Here is a 21,570-nt window from a genome sequence, read left to right as displayed (position 1 = left end):
TAGAGATGAACATACTATGGTGTGAAAAGCCCAAATCAATCCCAGAACAACAGCAAAGGACCTTGTGAAAATGCTGGAGGAAACAGCTACAAAAGTATCTATATCCACAGTAAAACGAGTCCTATATCGACAACCTGAAATGCCGCTCAGCAAGGAAGAACCCAACCGCTACAAAACCTACATAAAAAAGCCAGACTATGGTTTGCAACTGCACATGGGGACAAAGATCGTACTTTTTGGAGAAATGTCCTCTGGTCTGATGAAACAAAAATAGAACTGTTTGGCCATAATGACCATCGTTATGTTTGGAGGAAAAAGGGGGAGGCTTGCAAGCCGAAGAACACCATCCCAACCGTGAAGCAGGGGGTGGCAGCATCATGTTGTGGGGGTGCTTTGCTGCAGGAGGGACTGGTGCACTTCACAAAATAGATGGCAACATGGAGGAAAATTATGTGGATATATTTTAGACATCAAAGTTAAAGCTTGGTTGCCAATGGGACAATGACCCCAAGCATACTTCCAAAGTTGTGGCAAAATGGCTTAAGGGCAACAAAGGAGTGGCCATCACAAAGCCCTGACCTCAATCCTATAGAAAATGTATGGGCAGAACTGAAAAAGCGTGTGCGAGCAAGGAGGCCGACAAACCTGATTCCGTTACACCAGCTCTGTCAGGAGGAATTGGCCAAAATTCACCCAACTTATTGTGGGAAACTTGTGGAAGGCTACCCGAAACATTTAACCCAAGTTAAACAATTTACAGGCAACACTACCAAATACTAATTGAGTGTATGTAAACGTCTGACCCACTGGGAATGTGATGAAAGAAATAAAAGCTGAAATAATTCTCTACTATTATTCTGACATTTCACATTCTTAAAATAAAGTGGTGATCCTAACTGACCTAAGAATTTTTACTAGGATTAAATGTCAGGAATTGTGAAAAACTGAGTTTAAATGTATTTGGCTAAGGTGTATGTAAACTTGAGTTCAACTGTATGTAGCTTAAGAAACAAAGTTTCATGAAATCAATAATTTGCTAGTTACAGATTCAATTCATGTTCTGGCAATCTTTGAAACTCACTTAGATAATACCTTTGACGATACTGTGATAGCAATACATGATAATAACATTTACAGAAAAGACAAATGCCAATGGAGGTGTCGCTGTTTATAATCAGAACCACATTCCTGTAAAGCTTAGAGAGGATCTCATGATAAATACTGTTGAAGTAATATGGCTACAGGTTTATCTGCCTCACCTAAAGCCTATTCTTGTGGGAAGCTGCTATTGACCACATGTTAACAGTCAGTATCTGGATAACGTGTGAAATGCTTGATAGCAAACAGAGGTATATTTTCTGTGTAATTTAAATATTGACTGGCTTTCATCAAGCTGCCCATTCAAGAAAAAGTTTTAAACTATAACCAGTGCCTGCAATCTGGGTATCAGTCAACCTACCAGGGTAGTTACAAACAGCACACAAACAAAATCAACATGTATTGATCACATCTTTACTAATGCTTCAGAAATGTGCTTTAAAGCAGTATCCAGATCCATCGGATGTAGTGATCACAATGTAGTAGCCATATCTAGGAAAGCCAAAAGTTCAAGGCTGGGTCTAATAGTGTATAAGAGGTCATACAATACGTTTTGTAGTGATTCCTATGTTGATGTAAAGAATATTTGTTGGGTCTGTGGTGTGGAATGAGGAGTAACCAGACGCTGCACTTGACACATTTATGAAATGTCTTATTCCAATTACTAATAAGCATGCACCCTTTAAGAAAACTACTGTAAAAAAATTTTTTTTTTTAAACGGTAAATCCCTGTGGTTTGATGAGGAATTGAAACATTATGGTTGAGAGGGATGAGGCTAAATTAATGGCAATTAAGTCCGTCTGCACAATCGATTGGCAAAAGTACTGCAAATTGAGAAAATCATGTGACTAAACTGAATAAAAAGAAGAAACTACACTATGAAACAAAGATAAAGGATAAGAGGAATGACAGTAGAAATACCTTAAAATGAAATTTTGGTCTAAAAGGCAAACTCAGCACCATCATTCATTGAATCAGAAGGCTCATTCATCACAAAACCCACTGACAATGCCAATTACTTTAATGATGTTTTCATTGGCAAGATTAGCAAACTCAGGCATGACATGCCAGCAACAAACGGTGACACTACACATCCAAATATAACTGATCAAATTAATAAAGACAAGCATTGTAATTTTGAATTCCGTAAAGTGAGGGTGGAAGAGGTGAACAAATTACTGTTGTCTATCAACAATGAGAAGCCACCGGGGTCTGACAACTTGGATGGAAAATTACTGAGGATAATAGTGAGCAATATTGCCACTACTACACACACATACTAGAAAGTGTATGCCCTCAGGCCTGGAGGGAAGCAAAAATAATTCCTCTACCCAATAATCATAAAGCCCCCGTTACTGGCTCAAATAGCCAACCAGTCAGCCTGTTACCAACCCTTAGTAAACTTTCAGGAAAAAAATGTGTTTGACCAGATACAATGCTATTTTACTGTAAACAAATTGAAAGACTTTCAGCACGCTTATACTGAAGGACATTCAATTAGCACGGCATTTAAACAAATGACTGGTTGACAGAGAAATTCACGGTAAAAAGATTGTGGGGGCTGTTTTATGTGACTTCAGTACGGCTTTTGACATAATCGATCAGTCTGCTGCTGGAAAAACATGTGTCATGGCTGTACACCCCCTGTTATATTGTGGATAAAGAGTTACATGTCTAACAGAAGACAGAGGATGTTCTTTAATGGAAGCCTCTCCAAGATAATACAGGTAGAATCAGGAATTCCCCAGGACAGCTGTCTAGGCAACTTGCTTTTTTCAATCTTTACTAATGACATGTCTATGTATGCGGATGACTCAACACTATACACATCAGCTACTACAGCAACTGAAATTACTGAAACACTTAACAAAGAGTTGCAGTTAGTTTCAGAGTGGGTGGCAAGGAATAAGTTCATCCTAAATAGTTCTAAAAACATTGTATTTGGGACAAATCATTCACTAAACCTCAACTAAATCATGTGGAAATTGAGGTGACTAAACTGCTTGGAGTAACCCTGGATTGTAAACATATGGTCAAAACATGTTGATACAATAGTAGCAAAGATGGGGAGAAGTCAGTCTATAATAAAGCGCAGCTCGGTCTTAACAACACTATCAACAAGGCAGGTCCTTACAGGCCCTAGTTTAGTCTCACCTGGGCTACTGTTAATTTGTGTGGTCAGGTGCCACAAAGAGTGACAATTGGCTCAGAACAGGGCAGCACGGCTGGCCCTTAAATGTACACGGAGAGCTAACAATAATATGCATGTAAATCTCTCATGGCTCAAAGTGGAGGAGAGTGACTTCATCACTACTTGTTTTTTTAAGTAGTGTTGACATGCTGAATGCACCGAGGTGTCTGTTTAAACTACAGCTCAGTCACCCATGCATACCCCACAGACATGCTCCCAAAGGTCTCTTCACATCTGTCGTTCTGCCCCTGAACAGGCAGTTAACCCACTGGGCCGTCATTGAAAATAAGAATTTGTTCTTAACTGACTTGCCTAGTTAAATAAAGATAAAATTAAAAGAGACATGGCTACATGGAACTCTATTCCACAGCAGGTAACTGATGAAAGCAGTAGAATCCGATATAAAAATATATATAAATAGAATACACCTTATGGAATAGCGGGGACTGTGTTAAGACACGCACTCTACACACACACGGATTTTGTATTGTAGATATGTGGTAGTAGAGTAGTGGCCTGAGGCAACATAATGTGTTGTGGAAAGTGTTATGAAAATGAAATTTAATATTTTTAAATTGTTGCTGGACCCCTCGGCATGCAAAATAACCACTCTTGCCTATTTATGGAGTTTTAACTTTTGTGCATTATTCTATAACTGACAATTACATTAGATTTACAGTACTTCATTACACATTCACACAAAAACATCAAAATGCATTTCAAATTTGAGCCAGAGGTCTTAGACTTAAAATGATAGTTATTAATGATACAAAACCACAGCACTATCAGTCTCATGTGAAGTCACTGACAATGAAAAGGAGGGGAAAATAGTCCAATTGTCACTCATCACAGTAGGATCAAAAACTGAGTGGCAGAGGTAGACTTCTCTCAACATAAATGTAAAATTTTAAGTGGGATATCAACCATGGCAAGGCCTGTCTGCATAAGAATGAAAGAAAAAGGTTTGAAATAACCAGAAACATTAACATACAATTTAAAATAAAAGTTTTAGTCGTTTGTACAAGATGTGCATGGAAATGCTTACTTGCAGGTTCAATTGGACCCGTTTGTACACAAGTATGAACCCAGTTTCATATGCAAACCATTATTCATATACTTTCAATAAAAATGCTGAGAATATATATAGAATAGCATGAGGTCATTTTCTTAAATATTTAATTAAATCAGTTTCTAAAAGTTTAAGAATTTGGTGGAAAATATGTAATATGATCTGACCATGATAGTAGTTGCCATTGTTGATAGTTATTTCCCAGCCACGAGTGTCACAAGGACTGTACAACACACTGGGGCGTCATTTGACCTTTCTGAGAGGACGATCACAGGCTCTCCTAATCAAATCACGCCTCGCAAAATGGAGCAGGGCGATGATTAGTTATGGCTCTTATCTCCCCCGTTTGTGTTCACGGCTTTATGAAACGAAGCAAGTGAAAAAAACTCCAGCCAAAGCCCGCACCTGCTTCAGTGTCAACAACAACGCTTTGGTCCCCTTTATCCCAGTCCTGCAGAAACCTCAGACACTCTCTTAAACTGTTGTTTTTTCACTCAGCAACAGGGCTGGCCGGGTCTTACTTTAGCGTAGAAGTATATCTCAGGGCACACGAGCGCCCAAGCCTGACCTTTTCACGAGGGACTAAATAATGTGTCAGGCATTAGTACACTCCGGCAAATTGCCATTAGCCTAACCAATTAAGGGGCTTTTAATCTCCCCATGAAGGAACAAAGCGAGGCTATCGGCGGTAGAGGAAGTGTCTGAGAGATGTGTGTGTGAATGAGAGGGAAAGGTTAATGGTCTCTCTGGAGGGAGAAAATGCATGAGGGGTCTTGTTACCATTCCAGACTCCTCACGTTGACAAAGCCCCAGGTCTTGAAGGAGCCCAGCCAGTTCATTATCACTGCCTTTCATTCCGCCAGGCTAACATTGACTTTAATGCAATATAATACTTTCACATTCGCCTCCTATTTGTTCGCTACTGTCTTTATAAAAATAAAAATAATAATAAAAAAAACTGTAGGTCTAAGCCCTTAGATCACAATATCTACTAAGCTAACATATGGAATTGATTTAAGATTGTCATAAAAGGTATAATTAGTTTTTTTTTTTTTTTTTTAAGTATTTGATGAAACATTGGAACATTGAAACATAAGGAACAAGGTTAAGTGTCTGTCCTTTATCAGAGATAAGAATACGTAGAAAAAAAACAGTTTAGACCCATGTTGTCATGTTATTTTTGGCACATTTGCCACCATATGCACTTTCTTTCCATTTTTACAGCCCAGTACTGGGTTACTTTCAGATGTAGAGTGCCTCGTAGAGCAGAACCACCAACACTGTTGTGTTTGTGAGTCTCCCCTTTCAATATTGGTGACATATTAGTTTAACTCACACAGTTTGGGTTTTACAGACAATTGTGGCCATTTTCTTGTCTGGATCCTCTCATGTGTAGAAAAGGGTTGCTTAAAACGAGCCCCATGCTATGGAATAATACATCAGTTAAGAGGGGATTGAGTTGCAGCCACTACAAGACACGGTGAGTCTAACAAACACAGGGAGCTACTCAAAGTTAAAAACGACATCACCGTGTGACACAGGTGATCTCTGTTCTTCTCATATCCCCTTTTGTTCGCCGAAGTGCCAGCACAATGTTGACTGGCTGTCTTATTAAATTGCCTTAGAGACGGCTGTTATCGGACCTAACTAATACCACCTTCAAGGGAGATTGAGAAGCCAAAGCGTGGATGGCACTGCTCTCCTTCACGAAGAGCAAATCGCTGGTGGTTAAAAAGACACACCTGACTAAGCAAAAGAAGAGCAACTGCACGAGACAAGCTTCCAGAACAGACCATTTACTTCTGCCACGGCCCTGTCAACTCTTCAGAAGCCAATAAGTGAAGAGAACATTTCTCAAGGCCTGACAAGAGGTAACGGAAATGGTTTGAAAAGGGGCATCTCTTAATGAGCGCCCCACGATGACGCAATGTCATCTCATGGCGATGGATGAGGCCAGGAGGTGGACCGAACCTTTGAATTGATCACCTCTGACCATCTGGGATCAAACAGCAATGAGCGCTGTGACATCCATTTCACCAACGTAATGGCCAATTCCCTCCTCTGAGCTGGATTGTTATTATCACTTTACCGACTTCTGGAGAGGCTTGTTTCATTCGAATATGCCTGTCAAATCTTATATAAGGAGCACTTTTCCATGGTTACCCTCCACAGATCTAAATCTGAGGTAACTGTTTGACAGAGAGGCAGACAAGGCTGGCAATGCAGCAGCTTTTCATTCGAAACTTCCAATCTGAGCGGCTTCGGTGCAATTTGCCGGTAATCATTTCAGTTGATGACAGATATAATTATCTATTAATCAAGTCTGAATTTGCGTTAACACGCTCCCTCCCTCTGTCCAATTAACAGTAAGCTCTCCTTCTTTGTCTCCATCCATTTAAATGCTATGACATGGAGAGAGAGAGAGAAATTAGAAAAATGATGGTTCATGCCATTGTCGCTGAAGATAAATTGTTGGGCTAGTTGAAGTAAGGGTGGGACAGAGAAAGAGAAGTAAAGATGTGTCAAAGAAGAGGTGTGGAGAAAGGAGGCAGATGCTGGATTAATGTACTGTGGGTCTTGGCAGTAAAAGGCTCACTTTGCAAACATCACAAAGAAAGACGCCTGTTTGAGAGCAAACAGTGAGTAGAGCTTCCACAGTGCCAGACAATATTATGTTTGTTCCTGCCTCTCCTCAATGGCCTCGAGGGGACTTTCCTTATACTGGCCTCTTGAGTTTACGCCAAGGAGCACTCTTTTAGTCTATCCATCAGCCTCATTTGCCATTCCCTCTTTCCTCACTCTCCCTCATACAATCTTCCTTCTACCTAACCTGAACACCCCCCCCCCCTCCCCCTCTCTTCACACAGTAGAAGAGTTTCTGCTACTGCATACTCAAGGCTGCTTCCCAAACGCCACACTATTGCCTATATAGTTGCAATACTTTTGACCAGGGTTCATCGTGCACTGTTTTTTGATCAGAGCGTCTATGTAGGGAGTACGGTGCCATTTGGGTGACAGGTAGCTTAGTAGTTAGGAGCATTGGGACTAGAGGTCGACCGATTATGATTTTTCAACACCGATACCGAGGACCAAAAAAAGCCGATACAAATAAATCAATAGTCCGATTTAAATCGGTAATAATGACAATTACAACAATACTGAATTAACTCTTATTTTAACTTAATATAATACATCAATAAAATCAATAATGAAACATGTTCAATTTGGTTTAAATAATGCAAAAACAAAGTGTTGGAGAAGTAAAAGTGCAATATGTGCCATGTAAGAAAGCTAACGTTTAAGTTCCTTGCTCAGAACATATGAAAACGGGTGGTTCCTTTTAACATGGGTCTTCAATATTCCCAGGTAAGAAGTTTTGGGTTGTAGTCATTATAGGAATTATTGGACTATTTCCCTCTACACCATTTGTATTTCATTAACCTTTGACAGGATGTTCTTATAGGCACTTTAGTATTGCCAGTGTAACAGTATAGCTTCCGTCCCTCTCTTTGCTCCTCCCTGGGCTCGAACCAGGAACACAACGACAACAGACACCCTCGAAGCAGCGTTACCCATGCAGAGCAAGGGGAACAACCACTCCAAGTCTCAGAGTGAGTGACATTTGAAACGTTATTAGAGCGCACCCCGCTAACTAGCTATCCATTTCACTTCGGTTACACCAGCCTAATCTCGGGAGTTGATAGGCTTGAAGTCATAAACAGCGCAATGCTTGAAGCACAGTGACGAGCTGCTGGCAAAACGCACAAAAGTGCTGTTTGAATGAATGCTTACGAGCCTACTGCTGCCTACCACCGCTCAGTCAGACTGCTCTATCAAATCATAGACTTAATTATAACATAATAAGACACAGAAATACAAACCTTAGGTCATTAATATGGTCAAATCCGGAAACTATCATCTCGAAAAGACAACGTTTATTCTTTCAGTGAAATACAGAACTGTTCCGTATTTTATCTAACGGGGGGCATCCATAAGTCTAAATATTCCTGTTACATTGCACAACCTTCAATGTTGTCATAATGATGAAAAATTTTGGCAAATTAGGCAGCCCAAACTGTTGCATATACACTGACTGTGCGCAATGAACGCAAGAGAAGTGACACAATTTCACCTGGTTAATATTGCCTGCTAACCTGGATTTCTTTTTGCTAAATATGCAGGTTTAAAAATATTTACTTCTGTGTATTGATTTTAAGAAAGGCATTGGTGTTTATGGTTAGGTACACATTGGAGCAACGATACGCACCGCATCGATTATATGCAACGCAGGACACGCTAGATAATATCATCAACCATGTGTAGTTAACTAGTGATTATGATTGCTTGTTTTTTAGAAGATAAGTTTAATGCTAGCTAGCAACTTACCTTGGCTTACTGCATTCGCGTAACAGGCTGTCAGTCTCCTTGTGGAGTGCAACGAGAGAGAGGCAGGTCGTTATTGCGTTGGACTAGTTAATTGTAAGGTTGCAAGATTAGATCCCCCGAGCTGACAAGGTAAAAATCTGAAAAGGGCAGTTAATCCACTAGGCCGTCATTGAAAATAAGAATGTGTTCTTAACTGACTTGCCTAGTTAAATAAAATATTAAATAAAAGGTTAATTTAAAAAAAAATAAATACAAAAAAATCGGTGTCCAAAAATACAGATTGTTATAAAAACTTCAAAATCGGGCCTAATTAAAATCGTCCATTCCGATTAAAAATCGGGACAATTTTTTTTTTTACCCCAATTTCGTGGTATCCAATTGTTGTAGTACTATCTTGTCTCATCGCTACAACTCCCGTACGGGCTCGGGAGAGACGAAGGTTGAAAATCATGCGTCCTCCGATACACAACCCAACCAGCCGCACTGCTTCTTAATACAGCGCGCATCCAACCCAGAAGCCAGCCGCACCAATGTGTCGGAGGCTACACCGTGCACCTGGCAACCTTGGTTAGCGCGCACTGCGCCCAGGCCGCCACAGGAGTCGCTGGTGCGCGATGAGACAAGGACATCCCTACCGACCAAGCCCTCCCTAACCCGGACGACGCTAGGCCAATTGTGCGTGCCCCACGGACCTCCCGGTCGCGGCCGGTTACAACAGAGCCTGGGCGCGAACCCAGGGACTCTGATGGCACAGCTGGCACTGCAGTACAGCGCCCTTAACCACTGCGCCACACGGGAGGCCCCTAGTTGGGACATTAACCAAAAAGTCACTGGTTCAATCCCAGAGGCGACTAGGTGAAAATTCTGTCAATGAGCCCTTGAGCAAGGCACTTAACCGCCATTGCTCCTGTATGTTGCTCTGAATAAGGGAGTGTCTGCTAAATGCCTAAAATGTCAATTTGGGACATAGCCAAGCTGTAGGGAGATTGGCCTCCTGTGTATTATTAGAATCGTCTTCAAATCATCAGCCTTAGTTTACCTCTACGATTAGAATTCCGGAAAGACAATGTAGCATGAGATGGATGTCACTGATATATTGCTAGATACAGCACTCTGGAGTTAGTTTTTTTTAGGGATGATTTGGTATTTCTGTGTAGCCTTGATAAGACAAAATACTTTGTGGGGGAGTCACACTCACGTGTCCCCTGTTGAAGGATCGACAATTACGCCTGAAAAGGCAAATGAAATCCACTCCTCGCTGGAAGCAGTGAGAACGGACGCTCTGGTGCACCAGTGGCTTCGACCTTTCTTTCAGTATTTCCGCCAGTGGTTCTGATTCAGCCCACGTTGGAGAGGGTGCGCCAGGAGGGCTTATCATTGATTCTTGTGGCTCCCCGTTGTCCCATTCAGTCTTGGTTCGCAGAGATCATTCACCTTTTAGGTGGGGACCAGTGGCAACTCCTGTTAGTTTGGAAGGTTTGGAATGCGAGACTGGAGATTTGGTTCCTATGAGCCTGGCCCCAGAGAGGGCCAATCTGTTGGCTAGAGGTTTATCTCCGAATGTGATTTCTACCATTCAGTCCGCAAGGGCGCCCTCCACGAAAGGACTGTATGCGTATAATACATGGCCTCTATCTCAGTCATAACGTTACTCTTCTTTAACATGAGAAATATACCAATTCCCATCCATTGATAAGAACATGTCCGAAAGCATAGAACATAAGAGGAAAACAGTGTTCAGGTTTTTCTCCTAGATTATAGTCTATTGTGTGTCACTTCCTCGCCAGTCAGACGATCGATGTTCATTGGTTGTGCCTTAAAACAAAAACATCGGCAAGAGATTTGTTTGTGCAAATTACTGTTTCTCTCTCTCTCAACCTGCTCTGCTAATTCCCAGGTGAGATTGCAACAGATCAATTTCCTCCCTGTGCAATCATGAATCTCGCAAGAATAGGGCACTTCCTGTAAACAGGAGTTTGAGATAGGAGTTTGTCATCTTTATATGGATGAATTAGTCTTAATTCTGTTAAGCATACAACATTACTGAACTTCATGATTCAGCTGCATAAATTAACTGCACAAGAACCCAGTGTCCTTCATACATGTTTTCGGCAATGAAATTCATCCACAAAAAAAATGGTTGACAATTATTTCAATCGATTGGTATGATTTCTTCTGAGTTAATATATGCTTTGTGCCTTAAAATTCCAGGTTGAACTTCAAGCGACTATAAAATATCAGGGCCAGTATCAAAGTGTTCCAGAGTAGGAGTACTGATCTAGGATCAGGTCCCCCCCCCTCTTATTTCATTATGATTTTTAAAAAAAAGGCTAAACTGATATTCGATCATTCAGCACTTCTACTCCAAGATGCTTTGTGAATACAGGCAATGTTGTTGTTTTTTTTCCTCAGTCAGCGATAAAAACCAGGCATCCCTCTGCTTCATAGCAAGGTTTTTCAGGCAGGAACTCACTTTTAAGTATGTCATTGAAAAAGAGAAGAGACATTCTTCCAGCGTTTTGTACCTTAACATCCTCAGAGGCGCAGGCCTGCCCCTGTATTAAGCTGTCATTTAGTCAGGCAAATAGAATAAGTGCAACGGATTAGGGTGACACAGTCATGCAGATAAGCAGACCGCTGGAAAATACAGCTCTGTCCACTGACACGGTAAATGCAGCTCTCCTCTCCTGAAAAAAAAAAAAGCGTGACCAGATGGGTGAGCATACTAAACAGACAGAGCCGGTGAGTGACAGACAGCTTGTCAAAAAGTGCTCCCGCCGTTCTGCTGCAGCCACGGCAACACATGATAACGGGAGTTGGAGGAAACAATTAGGGTTCCGACAGGTTCTAATGGATTGATTGGGAATAATTAGGCTACTGTTTTTGTCCTTTTACCCTTTTTTTCCTCCCTTATTCCCCGAGGCCCATTTGGGATGCATGCGGAGTGTGAAATCCATTAAAATCTCCGACAGCCTCCCAACCCCATTTGTGCTCTCAGGTGTTTCATTTCTCCACCAGTTGAAGTGCATTTTTCCCGTCTCTGAAGTTTTGGAGGTGTAGTTGTTTCCCCTCTCATCAGTGCTTGACTGACCCCCAGTTAGAATTGCTGGGGCATTTACAGTTGAATTGCTGGCCACAATCTCTTGTTTATTTATTTTTTTACCACCTATTACAATATTTAATCCTCTTAAATTTTACCTCGATCACAATACTTGAAAGTAAAATAAATTGTTTTGCCTACCTGTCAAATAAAACACAATGATGGAAGTATAGGAACAGAGTGGTACTCAAAAAAAACAATCAAATCTCATACTAATCCTAAATTACACCCCTACTCTTTGGCTTAAGCCACAATGAAATATCAACCAAACCAAAAAAATACTGTCTGGAAAAAAGAACTTCCTCCTTCCCTAAAATGGAGGGGCTGGTGAGAGGAACCTTGAAGACTGACACTGCATCAGCCTGGGATTAACCATTAGTCTGGCAGCACTCGGCTAACGAGTGCCCTCTCCAGCATACAGAGTGACTGCTGTCTCACGTGACAGTGCAGGTGTTACAGTGCCTTCAGAAAGTATTCAACCTCCTTGACTTTTTCCACATTTTGTTGTGCTATAGCCTGAATTTAAAATAGATGAAATTGAGATTAGTGACAATCTACACACAATATCCCACAATGTCAGAGACATTAACACAAATGTTTCTACCACAGTATTTTGTGTACATCAGACAAAAATGGACAATAAAATACATTTTAATCCCATCTTGTACCGCAACAAAATATGGAAAAATTCAAGGGGGTTGAATACTTTCTGAAGGCAGTGTATGCTGCTGCTGGATGATGTATGCAAAGGAGGAGAGAGACCTGTGTAATGTATGCAAAGAATACTTGTTTTTTCCACTGGATCTCTTTCCTTGGCAAAGGAGCATTTTGCCACTGAAAGAAACACTGGGCTGCATACAACAACCATTTCCCATTTAAATGAAAATAAGTTAATTTCATAGGAGATTTTTAAAAATCATTTAAAAAAAGACAGATCGGCCTGGGCAAGTGCCTTTATGTGATTTGCCAAAACTTATGCCCATGTCTTATCATCATCAGGGCTCCTGAGTGGTGCAGAGTCCTAAGGCACTGCATCTCAGTGCCAGAAGCGTCCCTACAGACCTTGGTTCAGTTCCTGGCTGTATCAGAACCGGCTGTGATTGGGAGTCCCATAGGGCGGCCCACAATTGGCCCAGCGTCGTTAGGGTTTGGCCGGGGTAAGCCGTCATTGTAATTAAGAATTTGTTCTTAAAAAAAATTAATTAATTCAAATCATCAAGTGTGTTTTACTTCAAAAGGACTTTTTCAAAAGGACAATTTGAGCTATAGTTTACGCCACAAATTATTCTCGAAGTGAGTTGTGGTTTACAAATTCATGTTTGTGCAAAAAACTAAAAATTACAGCCATCATGATCATGACTTTCAGGTTTGTTTGTACCTGTGTTTGTGCATGTAATTTTATGTTGATTAATCTTATGCTACACATACATAACATACATTTTTCTAAACAATTCCAATCTGTTAGTAGTTGGACTTATTGCACCAGTTAAATGAGATGCTGTTCCAGTTTATTTGATTTAGGTAGTTTCAATAATTCATCTTCCCTATCCCGGCAGTCATTCTGAATGCAGGTTGCGGCCGATTAAAAGTTACAATTGTTGGATATCCTCACTTGTTGCGGGATTCTAATAGGAATTACACATCACTTTGCAAGCCAGCAGGCTTGATGTGGCCTGTAAACAAGGAGTTTCAGACCACAGGTATAACAAGGCCCTCAAAGAACAGCCTAATAATATACCGTTTGTAATGTATTGTCATAAAGAGTTGAATTTAAGATAACACTCACTTGGTGAAGGCTACACTACTAAAAACCATTGAATACAACAACCATGCCTCTCGCTAATAAATGCAGTCATGGGCGGTAACTTCAATTCACTCAAAAGGCAAGGCACTCTGGGAAATGTGCAAGAAAGGTCAAAAACAATTCAGCTTGAGAATGTGTTTACTCAACCAAAAATGCTGAGTGAAAATACATTCTCAAGTTGAATTGTATGTTGGTTCAGCTATGTGCCCAAATGCTGAGCAAGTTCGCAATCCTATTGCAGCTGGTTGCCTTATAATTTGACTGTGAATCAACTTCAATGCCTTTTTGTTGAGCAAACGTATTATGACAAGGTAGGGTTGGTAAAAGACCAAGTCCATATTATGGCAAGAACAGCTAAAATATGCAAAGAGAAACAGTCCATCTTTATTTGAAGAGTAAAATGTCAAGAAATGTGAAAGTTTCTTCAAGTGCAGTTGCAAAAACCATCAAGCGCTATGATGAAACTAACTCTCATGAGGACTGCCACAGGAAAGGAAGACCCAGAGTTACCTCTGCTGCAGAGGATAAGTTCATTAGACTTACCAGCCTCAAAAATTGCAACCCAAATAAATGCTTCAGAGTTCAAGTAACAGACACATCTCAACATCAACTGTTCAGAGGAGACTGCGTTAACCAGGCCTTCATGGTCAAATTACTACAAAAAAACCACTACTAAAGAACACCAATAATAAAAAGAGACTTGCTTGGGCCAAGAAACACGAGCAATGGACATTAGACCAGTGGAGTTCTGTCTTTTGTTCTGATTGAGTCCAAATTTGAGATTAATGGTTCCAACCGCTGTGTCTTTGTGAGACGCAGAGTAGGTGAACGGATGATTTCTGCATGTGTGGTTCCCACCGTGAAGCATGGAGGAGGAGGTGCTTTGCTGGTGACACTGTCAGTGATTCATTTACAATTCAAAGCACACTACCAAGGCATTCTGCAGGAAATACGCCATCCCATCTGGTTTGCGCTTAGAGGGACTATCATTTGTTTTTCAACAGGACAATGACCAACACCTCCAGGCTGTGTCAAGGCTATTTGACTAAGAAGGAGTGTGATGGAGTGCTGCATCAGATGACCTGGCCTCCACAATAACCCAAACTCAACCCAATTGAGATGGTTTGGGATGAGTTAGACCAAAGAGTGAAGGAAAAGTGTCTCCCGAGTGGTGCAGTGGCCTAAGGCACTGCATCTCAGCACTTGAGGCGTCACTACAGACACCCTGGTTTGAATCCAGGCTGTATCACAACCGACCGTGATAGGGAGTCCCATAGGGCGGCGCAGAATTGGCCCAGCGTTGTCCGGGTTTGGCCAGTCATTGTAAATAAGAATTTGTTCTTAACTGACTTGCCAAGTTACATAAAAGTTTTTAAAAAAGCAGCCAACAAGTGCTCAGCAAATGTGGGAACTCATTCAAGGCTTTTGAAAAAGCATTCCAGGTGAAGCTGGTTGAGACAATGCCAAGAGTGTGCAAAGCTGTCATTAAGGCAATTTGAAGAATCTCAAATATATTTTGATTTGTTTAACACTTTTTTTGATTACGACATGATTCCATGTGTTATTTCATAGTTTTGATGTCTTCACTATTATTTTACAATGTAGAAAATACAAATATTATGTATGATGAATGGGCTGTGTATGGAGTGGATAGTACCAATTGGAGGTACGCTGAGACTAGATGGATTTAAAGTGAGTGTAATTTCGAACACCGACCAACTGACTTTCCAGCGTCAGTGTTGAAATGACCCTTCTCTTGTTTTATACATGCACTGTAAAACAAATAAAATGTAATTGAAATTACACTCACTTTAAATCCATCTAGTCTCAGCATACCTCCAATTGGTACTATTCACTCCATACACAGCCCATTCATCCAGTAAAGATGACCTCCCAGTCCACACTCCCATTTCCAAACAGCACTCAAAATGGGGAAATGCAAAACCATGGATTTGATAAAAGTCTGCCTTTCGAAAATGTCTGCTTGACATCTCAGGGCAGAGGGCAGTCGTCAGTTCAAGGAGAAAGAGAACAGAGAGGAAAAGAAAATGACACATGACTGTTCCATATTTTGCCTTCTTGCCAAATAAATGTAATTAATAACTGAATACAAATGGTAACTTGGTCCTTTTGAACACACACACACACAGCAGCTCTAGCCAGTAGCTTCCACCTCCAGTGTCCGCTGGACAATAAACAATTAATGGCCAGTAAAGCATAGCAGTAGGGGCATGAGGCTAGCCGCTATGCCCAGATGTATCCTGCAAATAACTACTGAGGTAGGATGGAGAAACAGGGACAGTCCACTTAACACACATTTTACATTGGCCATGGATGTCCATAAAAATACACGTAATATATATTCTCTTCACATATCTCAAATGTGAAGTCCCTCCCCAAGTTCAGCTTTTCTCTCGGCAGCTCTGGCACTGAATGGCCTATGCAGCCATGTAAATGTTCACATTTTACTTACACACTGTGTTTTGCAAAAGCCAACCCCCATTAGTTAGGGAATAAAGATACTTTTCAAGCTGTTCATTCAGACTGAGGGGGGCTTGTTTCCCTGCCAGAGTGACAGACTGGGAAGGACTGGGAACAAGGAAGCAGGATGCATATCAAACAGAAAACACTTGCATGGATGATGACTTCCAAGGAAATGTAAAAATTCAGAATTAATCTTTTGTGAGAGATACATGTGCATGGTCAAAATTAAGTTTATGGACTTTACTCATTAATATTTCAAATTTAAAAAACTAATCAAATTAGATTTTTACTCACATGCACCAAATATAACAGGTGTAGGTAGACCTTACTGTGAAATGCTTACCTACAAGCCCTTAACCAATAATGCAGTTCAAGAAAGAGTTAATTCAATATTTACAAAAAAAAACTAAAGTAAAAAATAATCAAAAACGAACAATACATTTACATAATAACGAGGGTACCGGTACTGAGTCAATGTGCAGGGGTACAGGTTAGTGGAGGTAATTTGAATAAAGTTCAACAAATGCAGGGACTGAAATAGGGTTGGTTTTCTGTCTTTCTGATTATTTGGGTGTGTTGCTGAAATCCAGATTACTGACTGACATGACATTTATCAATTCATAAAATTATTATTTAAAGTAATACAATCTATGCAGAATATCCTGATTTACACTGGAGCCCACTGTAAATTATATATTAACATTTTGTAACTAATGCACATTACTACAATGATAGTCATTTCTAACAAAAAAATGAGATATTTCCATGAGTTTGTCCAATAATTTATAGTCTGATTTCAAAACATTTCACCCTTCATTAGAACCACCAAATCCATGAATCATAAATAAATATGGACCCCAATACATTAAGTGTGATAATCTACTTCCATGATAAATAAACTATAACTTAAGAGATAAAATGGACGTATTTTTTTAAAGAAAATGGTTAATTGGCCCAGGATCTCGGATTTAAAACCACCTTTGGTTTGAACAGTTCACTTGCGCGCATTTATGATCCTTTGCGGGTGAGTGGAATACAATTTGATGTGCCCAGAGCGCCACCTTACGGGTGCACAACTCAACAGACAGAGCGTCTTGAGCTCATGAACACTTTTGCAGCGTTACTCATGCACGGAATAAGAAAATCAACCGCACTGAAAAAGTGTGATAATTGTGCCACATACATTTTTAAAAATGCTAATGTGATGAATAGGCCTTTCGGGCATAGGGATTTCAACCACTGTCCTCAATTGCGTGATCATTCATTTTATTTAGCTTAGTTTTTTTCTCCAGGTAACAGTGGATTTCGTGGTTTTGTTGTATATGCCTATCGAATATTCAACAAGCCTACTTTAGCATATTTTCCATTTTGAGAGCAAAAATAACCAAACGGTGCACTGTGACAGCAGAGTCTATTCTGTAGTATCAAGTTATTTTAACATTTCGTCATACTACCGTAGCCTAATGTTACATTGTTTAAATACAACCTACAACACATTTTCCACAAAAACCTTTGCCACAATGAAGCAATGCATCGGTCTCACTTATTACAATCAAAATCATTTCAAATCGCGAGTACGCTATCAATATGGGAGGTACAGTATATGGCTACATGCGCGTAGTAAGTACGCTATATTAATTGCTGTATGGTAAAATGTTATAATTCTTCTTAAAGTAGAGTTTATTCGAGTTGGTCCAATTAGGCTATGATCAATTTAACGCAAGATTAAGTTAGGCCTAAATTATTTATTATCACGATATCCAATAAACTACTCAGAATTGACCACTGCTTTGCGTAATGGTAGATACTTATTTGTATCATACCGACTCTGCATTACCGATACAGATCAATTTAGTCGATATGGTCAATATCACGTTTTATAATTGACAAAATAATCTTGCCCAAAAGCACCCCAAATTGCGCGTTGAGTAACAAGTGCTCGAATGACGTGCATCTTGACAGTGTGTCCGTGTATTTCGAGCTTGCGTGCATGCATGCGTATTCAATTATGTATAGTATAGCCTATTCGAAAATAAAAGTTGGAGACACAGCATGAACTCCTATGGCATGCACCTGCCCACGGTCCCTTCGTTACCGTGTATTGACATCTCCAAAGCACATTCTACTGAGATGAAAGTAGCCTAGTCTTCTGAGCAATTCCTAGAAACAAGAATAAACTTACCTGGAAATAATTGTCCGCATATTAAGTCCATCAGTTGAAAAAGAAGCGAAGCAATGATGTAGTTCCCTTTGTCCATTTTGGCAGTGACTATTTTACATGCTCGCCTCCTGTCCGTTTACTCGCTGACTGTATACACAGACAGTATCCTCGCATTGGTAATGCAGTGAGAGAGTACTGTAAGGCAGTAGGCAGCAATCCCGGGTTGATTGTTTGGCTTCAATCAGTAATTGATGGCAAACGGAGTTGAGATAATCTAAAGGAGAGTGGCACTCGATTCTGAGTCCCCAGGGTCCCTACACCTGTCTAGCCACCACAACGTTTGAACCTCTAACTATCTAAGCATTGGAGGCATGCCGTGTTAATGTCATGTCGGGAACTCGGACCTCCGAGGTAAAAAATGAACGTGTTATTTGCGTATTGCTTCCTATTGGTTGATTCTGATACCCCAGTTTCCCATTTGGGACGTATCAGCTTTCTACAACGAGTAGTCTAAGCAAGTTGGACATTTCAGATTTTCCGACATGACGTGAATGTTATATTCTGCTGTGCTGGGGCCGTGTGAGTTATTCCTATGGCAGTGCTGACACTCATGCCGCATTCATATCATGTTGGAAACGCAAAAAAACCTGACTTGCTTACTAGTTGTTGAAAGATTAACTCGGAGGTACTAAGTTTCCGACCTGAACGCGGCATCACATGTTTCTGATAGTATTTCAGTTAGTCTTGGATCCATATTTTTTTGTGGATGAAAGTAAAATATTGTCAGCTGAAAACATTTTACGTGTGTAGGCTAGACAACAAGCGCGCACTCGTTTTCTCAAGAGGAAAAAAAGAAATATTTTTTCTCCGCTCCTGCAACTAAATTAATTTTTGGTGTATAATTTTACTACAAAAACGTTTAGTTCTGCAGTAGTTAATATTATAATAGAGTACATGTGAAGCCTACAGTCAGTGTCCAGACTTGTTACTATTCCAACTACTAGGCTACTCTTCCCATCTGAACATTCAAGGTTATATTATGCAAAACTGAGCCTGCGCAGACCTCGAAAAACAATAAATTATTCAGACTATTGTAAACGGGATATGACGTTTACATGAATCAACTCAAAAACATAATACTTGAGTATCCCGAATCATAACGAGATGTTGCTGTGCATGTAAACTTTGTCACTGAGGATGTTTCCTGTGCCCAATTAAAGCTTCACATTCTTTGATAACAACCTTTTCAACAGTTATGTGTGAAAAATTACATTTTACTCACAGTAATTTCAGAAATTTGTGCTGACAAACAGAAAATAATATATTTGCACAAAATATATAAAGAATTGATTTGTCACAGGCTTTTTTACAAAATAAGGGGATTCATGCTTGCCACTTTAAAATTAGACGGCCTGAGTAAAAATAATAGACTAGTGGTAGGCCTAACCTATTACTGTAACACAAGGTCTGCATGTGGCACCCTATTCCCATATAGTGCACCACTTCTACTTTTGAGCAAATCCTTATAGGTCCTGGTCAAAAGTAGTGCACTGAGTAGGGTGCAATTTGGGACGCAAGCGAGATCTGTTGCATAGGGTGATCAATGGACAATGTCTATTCCAATGGATCCCACCTAGCGTGTGTGGGAACATTCTTTCTCCTACTAGGTCTCAGGGTGTGCAAGGAATATCCTGAGTGGGCAAATCCCAGTTACAGTGTTTTATGGAGACAGTTCATTTATGATTTTATTATTTAGTGATGTAAAAATCAATGCCTCATTAAAGCACAAAGGTGCCTCTTTATTGCTCCCTGGCTCACTCTCTCTGTGTGCTGTTGCCTATACTACGCTATTTACTGACTTCAATCTTCAATTTCAGTTATACTCTTTCAAGATTCGTGATAACTTTTCTACAAGATAGTGCATATGAAAAGGGAGTCAATGAGAAGATAAAGGCATATGTAGGCCTCTTCAACAGTAGATTAGGATTTCAAAAGAGCCATTAAAGGACAGCAACATCATTGGAGTTGATTAGTCAAGACACAGAACTAGGCTACTCTATGAATTTAGAGAGATATCAATCAGTAAACTGGCTGGATGACTGGTACTGAAAGACATGTGCGTCAAGTGCACAATATTACCTCATGCTTTGAGGTATATCACTCTCCACTTGGGCTGTGGACTTGACCTGCAATTTTGACCTGAGATAATAATCTAATTCTTAATCAGTCTATTAATACAGTATATATATATATATAGGCTAAAATAACCTTGTTTAGAGACCTCTGTTGGCCCATTTCAAGGAAGTCGGCACCCTAAAGGTATCCTGTATCTGAGAAACATTGGATGATGCCCCCTACAGTTCAAGTCACACTATGCAAACCCATCACTCTGCCAGACACCACAAATGTATTCCAATTCAAATGAGTGCTGACAAGCTGTATTCCGTTCAGCACAGGTGGCATCCAGTCTGTCTTTCAAACTCCTTGACCAAAATATATGAATCAGGCACGGATGCCATCTACCATGTAGGGAGCACAGCAGCACATCACCTTCAATCACATTCTCCTATTTCGAATGTTCAGAAAATGTTCCATTAATATCAGAACAGGAAGGAGAACCCCTATACCACCTGCCTAATGCAGAGAAGCCTCTACTGTCAACATTTGAAACCTTATTCCTTCAGGATTGCGTGGCGTTTTACTGGTAATCTCACACTAACTAATGTAATGTCAGACATATTCTTGAGGTTCCGAAGGTTCAGAAACACCTTTTTTTAGTAGCCAAGGAGAGGCTATAGTCAGCATTCAGTATAGATACATTGAACAGACATTTATATGTATCTATATGTAAATCACAGTGTAGAGACAAGCAAAGGGGGATCTACCTCACCCACATGCCAATAGTTACAACCCCTGATGTGTCTGTAATGTGTTTTTTACACCCTGGGGGTTACAGAATATGCTGGATTCATTCTTAGTATTGGATTGACATAAAGCATTCGCAACAGAGTATGATCGATGCAAGATTAAGGCATAGAAATAAAATTGTTTCTTTTTAAGCTATTTTGGTTAGTTTAAGATTTACAGCAATTTAATGGGTTTTAACTAAGTAAGTGTCCTCAATCCTCCACTGAATTTTGCAAGTTTAAAAAAGGAAATTCGAGGTAGTTATAAACTTTGGCGCAATTGTTCATCCATTATGTTCAATTGTAAGGAATCAATGTGGCCCGAAAAGTCTTAAAATAAGAGGAGAAATTGGAATCCACATCAAAATAT

General features: G+C 40.2%; 1 protein-coding gene across 24 annotated transcripts in view; it reads right to left on the bottom strand.

The window, feature by feature from the left end:
• Positions 1-18,909, bottom strand: part of ptprt (protein tyrosine phosphatase receptor type T) — a 415,067-nt gene extending 396,158 nt beyond the window's left edge. For all 24 annotated transcript variants that reach the window (XM_090205068.1, XM_090205070.1, XM_090205071.1 and 21 more), the window contains exon 1: positions 18,316-18,909. In XM_090205068.1, coding sequence (XP_090061194.1) covers positions 18,316-18,391 — 76 coding nt within the window. In that variant the 5' untranslated portion in view covers positions 18,392-18,909. The remainder of the gene's footprint in view (positions 1-18,315) is intronic.
• Positions 18,910-21,570: the final 2,661 nt, after the last annotated feature.

This window comes from Oncorhynchus mykiss, chromosome 17 (assembly GCF_057628025.1).
Source record: "Oncorhynchus mykiss isolate SJ-2025 chromosome 17, ASM5762802v1, whole genome shotgun sequence".
In the NCBI taxonomy this organism is placed as follows: Eukaryota; Metazoa; Chordata; class Actinopteri; order Salmoniformes; family Salmonidae; genus Oncorhynchus; species Oncorhynchus mykiss.
The sequence above is the reverse complement of the archived record's forward strand: the minus strand, read 5'-3'. Positions and strand labels throughout refer to the sequence as shown.